The 13,485-nt window shown below is 47.2% G+C and overlaps 1 protein-coding gene across 1 annotated transcript in view; it reads right to left on the minus strand.

Annotated features, from left to right (window-relative positions):
- ATF6 (activating transcription factor 6) overlaps window positions 1-13,485 on the minus strand; it is a 120,423-nt gene that overhangs the window by 103,452 nt on the left and 3,486 nt on the right. Inside the window, exons 2-7 of the mRNA XM_015423852.1 lie at window positions 12,787-12,863; window positions 8,779-8,866; window positions 7,039-7,133; window positions 3,966-4,095; window positions 2,875-3,081; window positions 621-841 (exon numbers count right to left, since the gene is read on the minus strand). Of these exons, the coding sequence (XP_015279338.1) occupies window positions 621-841; window positions 2,875-3,081; window positions 3,966-4,095; window positions 7,039-7,133; window positions 8,779-8,866; window positions 12,787-12,863 (818 nt within the window). The remainder of the gene's footprint in view (window positions 1-620; window positions 842-2,874; window positions 3,082-3,965; window positions 4,096-7,038; window positions 7,134-8,778; window positions 8,867-12,786; window positions 12,864-13,485) is intronic.

Consider the following 13,485-nt stretch of genomic DNA (forward strand, 5'->3'; position numbering starts at 1 on the left):
TATTTTTGCATACCAGCCAACATGTTCTGTCTGTATTAGACCTCTGAGGAAGGCCTGTAAAGGCCGAAACGCGTTAGGTCTATCTTATTAGCCCTTGTAGGTTTTTATATTTGTATATGAGGTATGAATGGGCCCTTGTTTGTTATTTTAATTTATGTTGAATAAATACATGTATATTTTTGTATGTTTCATAATTAGATTTTTAGAGTTGGCCCTCTTCTATTCTTGACTAACCTTTTTAGGTTCTGAATTCTAGGTTTAGGTTCAGTTTTTCCCCCCTTTTTTCTTCTTTGTGTACAGAGTCAGGCATCTAGATCAGAACCAGCTGTGAGACTGGAAACTCTGACCACAACTCTCTTGGGTTTCCAAGCCTACGGGGGATATTGCCTATCTACCATTAACGAGGATTAGCAGTTTCCGGGTTTATCTAAAAATGCGCTGAAGATTAAGGAAGAGTTTTTAGGGATATCAAACCCCACAGACTCCCCTAAATGACGATGTTACTAATGGCGCTACCTACAGTCAGGATTCTTCCTTGGGTCCTCCTCCTTTCTGAGAGGTCTGTGATAAGTTTCCCGCCTCCGAGGGGCGATTATACAGCACCATTAGGGAGAACTTACATCTGTGCTTGTGTTTTGAGCTGTGGCACGAATGGCAGGTTTCGCTTCCACTGGGTTTCCAGGGGCCAAGCTGTTTCCCACAGTGCGTGGCAGGACACTGACGGGGTGACCAGGCAGTGACGTGACTCCACCAGTGACTGCAATGACTGGGTTAGCGGAAGGAAGGATGCTCGGAGCTTGGAGTTGCACCACAGCGGGCTGTGAAAGCACTACTGGCTGACCTGAGAAGGAGACAAAAGAACATCAGCACCATCGATCAGAGACTCGAGGAAGACTGCAGGACTATGTGCAAGATACATTTTCCCCTTTGGCTGCTACAACAAATGAGAAACCAGTGCTTGCCTTATGCTGCAAGTTTATATTTCTACCAACCCTTCCAAACACTTAGCCAGACCACCAGTCACTAAACAGCAGCTTTAGGCTTGTGCTCGACACTCTGGGCCACACCACAAAACTACTTCTGTGCTTCCAAAAGGGTTTGCCACATGGCATCGGTGACTGCAGTTCGAGCATGGAGTATAGCACTGTGTTTCCAGCACGCGCTAACAAGATGCCTTCTGGAGCATGCGGAGGAGTGCTGCTCGCCTCTTCATCAAAGGTACACTGCCTCTGAAGTTCAAAGTTCCATTTAGTTATCAGGACCGATCAACTATTAATAGGGCCAGCCTAACTTAATAACCTTATTCAAAGCCATCAAAGTGCCTAAGCAGATGAAGTACAGAGTGATTTGTGAGCACATCTGCCCAACTAACTGAACTGGACTTACAACGGAGGGGGGGGGATTCAGGTTGGGGCTGAGGGGCAGTGGGGAGAAGGTTTAAACCTCCCCCGGCACTTGGATTACCACCATAATGGAGAATAAGACTGACAAGGGCAGGGTGCCTGTCCCTCCCCTCCCAAACTGGCAGCATAGATTTACTCCCTTCTCAGGCTACAGCTTCGATCCAAATCAGTACCCTGGACAGCTGCCACTTCCTCTTTTTTTTTACATGCTGGAAAGAGTCATCCACAGATCTGCTGGCATTCTGCCTAAGTAGATCCTAAGCTAGAATTCCAAAGCCCACTAAGGCCCACACCATTCTCTGCATCCCAGCCCTGACCCAGGCAGCAGCTACAAAAGCCACACCTGATAAACTCACCAGTGGGGGGGGGAGAAGGAGGTGGAGGAGACTGGCTTTATACCCTGCCCTTCACTCGGAGTCTCAAAGCGGCTTACAATCTCCTTTCCCTTCCCCACAACAGACACCCTGTGAGGTAGGTGGGGTCGAGAGAGCTCTGAGAGAACTGCTCCTGAGAGAACAGCTCTGAGAGAAATTCTGACTGACTCAAGCATCAGAATGTGGAGGAGTGAGGACTTAAACCCGGTTCTCCCAGATTAGAGTCCACGCTCCTAACCACTACACCAAACATTAAATACATATAACGGGCAGGAGGGTTGCAGCCAGGGGTCGTTTCGTAGAAAAAGAGCTAGGGGAACTCATTAGCATAACTCATTAGCATATGCCACACCCCCTGACATCGCCGGAAGTGTGTCATAAGGCCACACACCCTGCCCCCAACGGGCCAGGCCGCTGCCACCGGGCTTGCAGCTCCACTGCAGAGCCCCATGAGGGGCCCGGCGGTGCACCTGCAAGGCCGGCGGGAGTGCAAGGAAGCCCCGCGAAGGCCCTCCCTGGCCCCAGGCAGGCAGGGGTGGGGAGAGGCAGGGAGGAAGCATCTTACCCTCCCTCTTCTCCTGCCTCCTCATGAGGGCCGGAAGCGGGGCGGAAGCGGAAGCAGGGGGCGGGGCTTCGTCATGTGCCCCGCCCCCCGCACCTCACCCGGGGGAACTGCAATCCCCCGCGATCCCACCCGAAATGACCTCTGGTTGCAGCTGACTTCCATACTGAAGTTGCCTACATGGAATGCAAACTTTAATGCAGAATTATGAAAATGCAGACAACCCATTTCGGAGAAGGACTGTAAACAAGCAAACTGAAGCGGATCCCGTTTTGGGAGGACCACGGCTCGGGTGCTGAACGTCTGCTTGGCATGAAGAAGAGCCCAGGTTCCACCTCTGGCCTCTTCAGTTAAAAGGAGCAGGTAGCAGATGATGTGAAAGACCCGTCTGAGAACTGGGACAGCTGCAGCCAGTCTGAGCAGATCAGTGCTCTGATTCAGCAGAAGGCAGCTTCATGTGTTCCCTTCTCCTCCAGCCTCAGAGCTGAGCTTCACCCTACAGGTGTCCCAACTACCCCCACAATTGCTTACATACCTGTGTGTGGCGCCGGCTGAATTGCAACAACAGGCGACTGCTTTGGCAGCGTCAGAAGTGCTGGCAGCGCTGGGAGGACGATGGTTTTCGCCTGGATGCCAAGGCTGTGCCGCGCCTCCCGGAAGGCAGGCAAGAGAATCTTAGGCTGGATTGAAGGTTTGGAGGCTGCTGAACTGCACCGGCTCGGTGTCGCTGAAGATCCATTTGCTGAAAAATAGAACGAAGAAAGACTGCAATTGAACAGCTCTTGCAAAGAGGGTTGCGATTACTGGCTTTTCCTGAACCTAGACATTTATTTGCATGAAATGGTATTGCAACTCAGTGAAGGGGATAGAATTTTCCCCTGAATGATGGTGAGGGACAAGAACAGGAAACTCATCAGATCTAGGGAACCACACAAGCAGAGTTGGCGACCATTCCTCTTCCAAGACTGTGCGTTCCTCTTCACAGATGGTGCCCGCCAGGGCTCTTTTTGTAGAAAAAGCCCAGCAGGAACTTATTAGCATAATAGGCCACACCCAACAGCAGGAACTCATTAGCATATTGGGCCACACCCCTGATAGCACAGCTCATTAGCACATTAGGCCGCACCCCCATGTTACCAGAAGTGTGGTTATCCAGCCACACCCACCTTTTGCTTGTTATTCTGTTTACCTTGTTTGTTGTCAAAACCCAGGGCTTTTTTGTAGCAGGAACTCCTTTGCATGTTAGGCCACACACCCCTAATGTAGCCAATCCTAATGAGATTCTGCTGTTGGGTGTGGCCTATTAGGCTAATGAGTTCCTGCTGGGCGTGGCCAACTTGGGAGCCAGCCGGAACTCCGTTCCTGTGCGTTCCTGCCCCAAAATAGCCGTGGTGCCCGCTACAAAATGCGTACAGATCTGCTATCCTTTTTATTCTTCAAACTACTGCTTTATATTTGTGCGAATTTACACAGATCCAATACATGAGCGATAAAAAAAAATGCTTATGATCAACTGTCTTAGAGATCTTTGATCTGACGATCGCCCTGATATTTAACAATCCCAGAAACAGTCAGATGGGTCATTTCCCGTATGCAGAGGAGCAAAACAAAACAGACTGATCCTACCTGAGCGGTGGATGGTTTTGGATGGGGGCTTCTTCTCCTTCCGTTCTACAGGAGAAGGGGAACTTTGAGAGCCCTTTTCATACAATGAAACAGGAGACAGGTGAGGAGTGGAGGTCAAATCTACACCTTCCTGTGAATGTGAAAAAGACATGGCCAAGATGAGACCCCTTATTGTTAAAGTGAGTAAGCGTTACACAAGAAAGGCTGGTCAGAAGTCCTGACGTGCCCCACGTTCCATCCCATCTACTCTTCCACATTAGAGCAGACCCTCAGACTCACAAAGGATGGAAGGTCTATCCGTCTAGTTAGCAGAATCTTATCTTGTTTTCCGTCCGTGGAGCTCAGGGTGACATACACGGCTCCCCTCTCCCATTTTCACAACCACCCTGTGAAAATGGGAGAGGGGAGCCCTGTATGTCACCCTGAGCTCCACAACAACCCTGTTGTTTTTCATGACAACCCTGTGGAGAGCCAATCTGGTGTACAGCAGGGGTGGCCAAACTTGCTTGATGTAACGGCCACACAGAATAGACATCAGATGTTTGAGAGCCGCGAGGCATGCACAAATATCACACACACATTTTATTGAAAAACATGCAAATTTGCTTTTTATTAACATTAAATTAGACTGTGTGAAAGAACCGCATGTGTCTCCCAAGCTGCAGTTTGGCCACCCCTGGTGTAGAGGTTAAGAGCGACAGGACTCTAATCTGGAGAACTGGGTTCGATTCCACACTCCTCCGCATGAAGCCTGCTGGGTGACCTTGGGCCAGTCGCGGTTCTCTCAGAACTCTCTCAGCCCACCAACGTCTAGTTCACCACCTAGTGGTGCATCACACTAAAATGCTAAGTACTCCTGGCTGCCGGCCAATTCTTGGATCTCCTGGCTATACTACACACACTGCCATACAATAATTATTCATCATTACAACAATCCTGTGAGGTAGATTAGGGTGAGAGGGAATGACTGGGCCAAGGTCACTCAGCAAGATTCATGATCGGGTGAGGACTTGGACCTGGGCCTCCTCCGCGGCAGCCTTGACACTCTAGCCACTACACCAGGCCCCGTCTGGAAATATCATTTCTCAACTACAACTTGGAAAACAGCAGACCGTAACAACAAGCAATGGTGACCAAGGGCAAAACGGAAGGGAACAGAGGTCTAGGGTGCAGTTTATGACTCCAGTTCCAAAAACAGTAAAGACAATAAAGATAGTATGACTGACAGGACAAAATGTCAGTGGGGGGAAAAGCAGGACCCGTAGATATTGTCGACTGGACTGCGTTCGTCTCTTGGCTGGGGAAACTTCTGTTCAGAGCCAAGATCATTTGGTGGCCTTGGGCAGTCGCCCATCATCCATCCTCTCTTCTGCAATCTTAATTTCTTAGTAAGGTAAAGGTTCCCCTTACTCAAAACCCAGTCGAATTCGACTCCAGGGATGCGGTGCTCATCTCCGTTTCCAAGCCAAAGAGCCAGCGCTGTCAAAAGACATTTCCATGGTCATGTGGCCGGCATGACTAGACGCCGAGCTGCACGGAATGCTGTTACCTTCCCACCAAAGCAGTACCTATATATCTACTTGCAATTTCTTGCTTTCGAACTGCTAGGTTCGCAGGAGCTGGGGCTAGAGACGGAGCTCACACTGTCATGCAGCACGCGGGTCTCGAACTGCTGAACTACCGACCTTCCGGTCTGCAGTTCAGCGTCTTAACCACTGAGCCATCACAGGGCTTAGTACATCATCACTTATTCCCTATGTCCCTTCTAAAGCGGCAGAGGTTGGCCTCTAGGTATTTCCCAGAAAAACAATAACGGGAAAAATCCACTAGCTATACAGCAGGAACAAAATGAAATAGTTCACGTAGATCTGAAAAATGGGGCCTAAATTGATGATCATTTTAAATTCCTAACTTTGAGACACACAACCTCGCTGAAGTGTTTAACTCAGGGGGTCCACAATCTCATTAAACCTATAGACATTTTTAGATTTTTTTAGATTTTATTTTGGCAAGCAGGCAGCAGACACCACAACAGAGTGGCTGCCGTGGATGTCAGGTATAATCACAAAAGGTTGCCAGGTTATGCAGAATGGCAGGATCCTCCAAGCTCAGCATCCTCCTATGATGGAGGAAGCCATTTCTGAATGGGGGCTTTCTGCAGACATGTGTGCTGTTCCAAAGCACCTTCTGCTTCAGTGAAGCAGAGGACAGCCAGGACTTGCTTGTTGCTTTGGGAAAAGGATGAGTTGGAGAAGAGGAGTCGGTTTAATGCCCTGCTTTTCTCAACCCTAAGGAGTCTCAATATGGCTTACAATTGCCTTCCCCTCCTCTCCCCACAACAGGCACCCTGGGAGAGTTCTCAGAGAATTGTGACTGGCCCAAGGTCACCCAGCAGGCTTCAGGTGGAGGAGTGGGGAATCAAATCCAGTTCTCCAGATTACAGTCCACCACTCTTTACCACTACACCATGCTGGAGAAAAAGCAAGTGAGCACCAGCAAATATGTTAGCATAACATAACATCCAGCCCTGCTGGATCAGACTAGTGGTCCATCTAGTCCAGCATCCTGTCTCACACAGTGGCCAACTAATTCCTCTGGGCAGCTGAGACCTTCCCTGATGTTGCCTCTTGGCTCTGGGATTCAGAGGATTAGTGCCTCTGAATGTGAAGGTTCCCCTCAGTTACCACAGCTAGTAGCCACTGACAAGACTTATCCTCCATAAGTCTGTCTAATCCCTTTTTAAAGTTGTTTATTCATGTGGCCATCACTACATCCTTTAGCAGTGAATTCCACCTTTCAATCACTTTAAGAAGTATTTCCTTTCATCCGTCCTCAACTTACTGCCCATCAGCTTCATTGGATGCCCTCAAGTTGCAGTATTTTGAGAGAGGCAAAAAAAGGTCTCTTTGTCAACTCTCTCCACCCCATGAATAATTCTATAACCCTATATCATGTGTCCCCCCCCCTTAGCTGTCTCTTTTCTAAACTGAAAAGTCCCAGACTCCTCAGCAGGAAAGGTGTTCCAACCCCCTTAGCAGGCCTCACACTCAGGTTCACTGGACTGACTGCTTACCGGCACATGCTGTCCTGGAGAATCCACAGATGAAGGAGAAGGAACGGAACATGTCGAAGGGGCTGGCGAGAGTGGCTCCACCTTCCAGTCCACATCTGCAAGAGAAGGCAACATGGAAAACCCGTCAGACTCAAGGGACCTCTTTGAAAGGACTTCACCACAAACACTCTTCCGCATGGAAGCAATGGGCTAACTACCCACTTTGGATGAAGGTTTAGCTTCAGTAATGCTGTGATTTGTCTGACACAACAGCACATACACTACCTGTATGTTTAAATAAATATTTTTATCCAACCCTTCCACTGAAGGGTGGGTCACATTAACTTAGCATACAACCCTTTCACTTTCCCTTAGGTCAGTAAAGTGGGGGGAAAGCCCTGAGGTACAACAGCCCCCCTGACATAATGGAAAGCATCGTGCTTGCCCCTTCCCCTTTAATTTATAGAAGCGTCTGACTGGATTCTAGGCCTTGGATAGACACCCTTGGATTATACAGGGTTCTGGAGCATCCACTGTGCAGTTGATCCAGCAAAACAGGCTGGACAAGCAATGCCTGGGGAAAGCCCTTCACCGACCTTGCCTAACTTGCTCCACTAGCACTCCGGCTCCCAAATCTACAGTCATTTCCAAGCAGAGTCCTAATTTGAGAAAGAGAGAAGAGCAGAACCAGCTGCCTTAAACCCTCCACAGCACTGGCACTCTCCAGAAGCTCTCTGCCAAAGGACGGCAAGCAGGCGCACAGTCACCAAGTGTGGTACCAGCGGCCAGGACACTGCTGTGCCCAGAGAGAATCCAGCTGTGATGAGCTCAATGCTTTGTTAGTCAGCAGCAGGTTGGAAGCTCCCAGGTTTTGTTTTTTCCATTGAAGGCCCTTTGGATTTTAGCCCCAAGACTCCAAAAAAGAACTCGCTTCCAGGAAACACATCGATGGGCACGATGGTGGGAACTGCGGATAGAGCTGAACAACTCTAATGCGGCTCCTTGTACAAAAGGGACCTTACTATTACTGTGGCACACACTGAAGCTGTACCAGCAAGGGATTACAGCACAGAGGACTGTCTAGTCCAGGTCTCATGATGGCAAATCAAGCAATTCACCCTGAGCACCAGCACGGCGCAGCGGCTTGAGCAGCAGACTGGGATGAAGGGGACCCGAGTGCAAATTTCTACTTGGCCATGAAGCTCACTGGTTGACCTGGGCCAGTCACTATCATTCAAACTAACTTATTTATTTTATTTTATTTCTTTAATTTATATCCCATGGTTAAGACACTGAACTGCCAACCGAAAGGTCGGTAGTTCAGCATTTCAAGACCCGAGTGCCGCATGACGGAATGAGCTCCCGTCTCTGGTTCCAGCTCCTGCCAGCCTAGCAGTTCAAAAGCGAGAAATAAATAGGTACCACTTGGGTGGGAAGGTAGCAGCATTCCGTGCAGCTCAGCGTCTAGTCATGCCGGCCACATGACCATGAAAACGTCTTCGGACAGCGCTGGCTCTTCGGCTTGGAAACGGAGATGAGCACCGCATCCCTAGAGTCGAATTCGACTGGCTTTTGAGCAAGAAAAACCTTTACCTTTACCTACCCCGCACATGGACTAAGGGCGGCTTGCAACATATAAAAAACCCAAAAAGCTTACCCTGTAGAGTGGCTGTGGAGGACACACACCAACTCTGCCTCCCAAAGCTCCTTGGAGAAAGCAGGACCGGAGTGAAACAAATGTAAAAATAAATTAAAAATCACCTGTGGGGATCTGCTTTGTATTATCCCAGGGTTCCAAGTTCCAAGGCATCAGATCCAAGTCAAAGTCGAGGTCACACAGATTGTTATCCTAAAAGTGAGATGAAACCAATGAGAACAAGATACAGGGAACTTTGTTGACCTCAAGTTTCAAACTGAAGACAGTTTGCTTCAGATGGATTTGTTTTCCCAAACACAGGAACAGTAGCTCTGTGTGAAGTTAAACTGTGTGAAGTTAAAACAGGGCCCAAACCTTGGTCTGAAGTGTCCAGGTACTGATGGGATATCTTGATTTTATTGTCCCTTCATTTGTAATTCCTTCATATGGTAGATCTCAAGCCTAGATTCCTAGAACCTTCACAAGAGCCGCTGTGCAGTGGGTGGTATCCCACCTAAAAGTTCAGTAGGCACAACAGGATGATGCTTTTCACCGATTCCCCCCCCCCAAGCTATTCCTGGGGATCCCCCATGCATCAAGAGCAGCATTCTGAAGGGCATTTTGGGCTGCCCCCCTTGTTGCCCCTGCAGAAATTCTAGATGAGACCCAAACCATTAAGTATGGCCCATGAGGATTTGTTGCCATACCATTTCAGGGGTAACTCAGCAGTTAAGACTGCTATATCTACAGATGATCTCTTGAACCTCAACCTGAAAACTGACGGTGCAGTCCTATATAGATTTACTTCCGTCTAAACCACTGCTTTCCTAGGAGTTTGCAGAGGACTGCATGGAAGTGAAGCAAGTTTTTTCACATTCAAAACAGAGCATCTGGTGACATGTCCACTTCTGGCTGATGAGCAATGCTTTTTCTTGATTCTGATTTGATACTGCAGTTTTGTGCATTCACCTGTGTGTCTCTAAGTCCTGCCAAATGCCTTGAGTGGATTACCAACAATGGGATAATAGTCGTGAAAATAAATGAATTCAATAAAAATCGAACACTGTGCGGGATCTATAAGGTCCCTCCAGGAACAGATTCACACAAATATGCTTTGCTCAACAGCCCAGTTGTTTGAGATCTCCATTATGTACTGGCTAGAACAGGTATTTTCATACCATGCCAGCAAATTTAAGGGGTGGGTCGAAAGCTCCCACATCAATGCTTCTGCTAACGGAGCATGTAAAAACTACCACAAATGAGTGCTCAAGAGCACCTCTTCTACAATTTACAGAAGTAACTTTTATCGCTTGAGATTCAGCTTTAACTACTGAATATATCGCAAACAATTGGCAGCCTTGGCGTAGTTAATATTCCATTTGTCTCCAAACACCAGTTATGGGATCTTTTCGTTCAAGCTCCCACTATCAAAGTCACAGCTATAATTATTAATGTCAACATATCCATTGTGTCAGAGCAGGCGTATCTGACAGATCACTTAAACTGCAGGTCATGCCCACCCCACAAGCAGAATGAAAAACCCAATACAGGTAAAGCTCAATAATGGACAGGTGCATATGGTTTACATTAAGGCTGGGGAAATGATAAGGCTTATAGGTGCAAAGACATTTGATGCAGGGAGCCACATAGCAAATATATTTCCAGCCATCACTGTAACCATTTCTGTGCAATATAGGTGAGCCTAATGCAAGGAGCATGAATAGGGATGCCGGCAACGAAAAGCAGACTAAGAGTAACTCTAAAGTTGCGTAAACGAATTGACAGGTTGCAGCTCTGCGGAGCCCTGACCTGGATTGGTCCAGGCTAGCCCATTCTTGCCAAAATTTGCAAACTTAGAAGCCCTGGTTAGTCATTGGATGGGAGACCCCCGAGGAAATCCAGAGTCCCTATGCAGAGGTGGGCAATGACAAACCACCTCTCTTTTTCTCTTAACTTGAAAACCCGACAGGGTTGCCATAAATCAGCTGTGACTTGATGGCGCTTTCCACCAATATTTATTTTATTGTATTTATTATTTAAATGTATATACCACCCTTCTCCGGATTCACAGAGATCAGGGCAGTTAACAACAGAAGTGTACAATTTAAAACCCAGGAGTTAAAATAGCTAAAATATCATCAGGTGGCGTCAAAGCAATCATACCATATGCATGACTGTCTCACAATAAGCAGGAAAAGCAGGGTGGGGAAGGGAGTTTCAGGTAGGTGGTGGCAGCCATTGCTGTCCTCAGCTAAAAGCCTCGCGGAACATCTCTGCTTTACATGCCCTGCAGAACTGCATAAGGTCCCGCAGGGCGCGGATGTTGTTTGGCAGAGAGTTCCATCAGGTAGGAGCCAGGGCTGAAAAAGCCCTGGCTCTGGTCGAGGACAGCCGGATATCTTTAGGGCCAGGGATCATCAGTAAGTTGTTCTGCATTTCAGCATTTCAGGGGACATACCAGAGGAGTCGGTCCTGCAGACATGGATCCCAGACCGTTCATGGCCTTAAAGGTCAGTACCAAAACCTTGAACCTGACCTGATACTCCACTGGGGGCCAGTGCAGCTGGCGCAGCACGGGCTGAATATTTGCAGTCCATGATGTTCCTGTCAGGACCCGTGCTGCCACACTCTGGACTCGTTGGAGTTTCTGGATCAGTCTCAAGGGCAGGCCAGCGTAAAATGAGTTACAATAATCCAGTCTGGATGTGACTGTTGCATGGATTACTGTGGCTAGGTCAGGGCAAGACAGGAAAGGGGCCAGTTGCCTTGCTGGAAAAATGCAAGCTTGGCAACGTTCGTGATCTGGGCCTCCACAGACAAGGAGGTATCCAAGACCATGCCCAAAGCAAAGTGTTAGAAGTAGCAAACCTCCCACTTATGGCCTTGAATCTGCAGCCCTTCTTAACACAATTGGCAACAACCCAAGCTTACTCCAGAATGCAGACAAAAGATTGCATATCAGCCCGGGCAAGATCAAGGTGCCAGATAAAGTAGAACAGCTGTATCCTGCAAACTCCCTAAGAACATCTCTTTTGGGGGAACAAACGAACATTTCTTCTACATTGGAGAAACTGAAGAACTCACTGCAGCTCCTTCGTACTTCAGCCGAGCCTCTTAATTTATTTCTCCCTGTGAGATGACCGCCCAGCTATAAGCCAAAGACTCGAGTCTATAGTGCTGATTTGACTTCCCCTGTTCTCAACATTGATAATGGTTCATGGATCTCTCATGACCTTGATAAGTCAATACCCATCTCTACTTGGTGCTTGTCAAAGGTGCTAACTCAAATTTTACTGCCTATAAAGTTGATGCATCAAAGAGGGAAGCAACGGTTGGCAGCAGAATATCTCAAGTAAAGAGCCTCCTATTATACAAAGCAAAGACCAAAGCATCTCTATGGAAGTCCCAGAGGAACAGCTGAGTCCTGAAAGCTCCAGCACAGTGGAGTGTGACAGCAAATCGGAGGGTGGGACAAAAGCACAGAGCAAGAAGCTCAGGGAGATGTTGGAGAGGTTTTCTGCAATATATCAGGAAGAACTCGACAAGATGCACTGGATCTATCATGGTCCATCTGAAGAAACGTGTAACAAATTGAAATCTAAGGCGGGTTCCGTGAACTTATAATGATTAAGTAAAAGCAGAAATGGGCCAGGGGTTATAAAAATACAGAAGACTAGAAGTATATAGTAGCAGCTTGGCTTAATGGAATTATCTAGGCTCTATACCTAGATTTCTGGTTCTTAAGAAATACATACCTGTTCCTGTAGGGAAAAAAGTGAGAAACTGGGGGCGGGGGTAGCCATGCATGCAGTTAGGCAATAGATTTGTCATGTTATTTCCAAAATAGGAGATGAAGAACTGTTCTCATTTGCTCTCTCCCCCTTCACTGAGTGTTACTAATTCTACATTGTCATTGCTATCTTACAAAATAATTCTGAAATGCTGTGTCCTTTATTTCTTTTACCCTAGTATGTATGTGAATTTTAAACTTTTAAAATAAAAATACATTTTTTTTAAAGAATAAAGAAGCAAAGTGTGTGAATACAACACAGAACTCCCTTCAAGGTTTTTTTTGTTTGCTGATTTAATACATTGTTTCTCAGGCAACAATCCTAGCCGCTATCAGTACTTACATAAGTGTCATTCTCGACATCTAGCTGAAGCTCATCCTCTCCTATCAGGTCGCTGAGTTCACTGAACAGAAGAGACTCTAGGAATCAAAACAGAGGAGAAGGACATAAGCCATACTAGTCAAACCCCACCTGGTTATGAATATTCACAATATTCACAATTTCCTCATTACCCAGAAGTGAAGTTTCATCCGTTCCTTACCCTGCACAGTTCATCAGAAGGCCAGCAAAACAAAGCCACCCTATAAGCAAGGTAGGGGATCTTGCATGCTTTCAAGCAGAAAAAAGGGGCGGGGGAAGACTACTCTTAAAAAAAAAAATTAAAAGCCCTCCATAATATGACCCAATAAAGACTGAGCAGGCTGAGGTCAGTTGAGCAATCAGTTACAGAAAAGAAAAACAAAAAGGATAGATTAAGAAACTGACCTGCACAAGCCCCCAAGAGCTGTTAGAGTCAACAACTGTATTTAGATTTAAGTGTACACCAGAAAAGCAATACGAAAATAATTGAAATACATAAATATCCCAAAGGAAGCGGTTTGCACTGGGAAGAAATGCTCCAACCATTTTAGCCTTTCAGCAATGCCTCACAGACCCCAATCTTGGGTCTTTTAGCATCCCCAAGAGACCAGAAGTTGGTTAAATGCTATATCATAGCCAGTTACACCTCAGAACCAATATGTTACAATCATAAGGCATTTC

This window comes from Gekko japonicus, unplaced genomic scaffold (genome assembly GCF_001447785.1).
Source record: "Gekko japonicus isolate JY-2015 unplaced genomic scaffold, Gekko_japonicus_V1.1 scaffold281, whole genome shotgun sequence".
NCBI lineage: Eukaryota > Metazoa > Chordata > Lepidosauria > Squamata > Gekkonidae > Gekko > Gekko japonicus.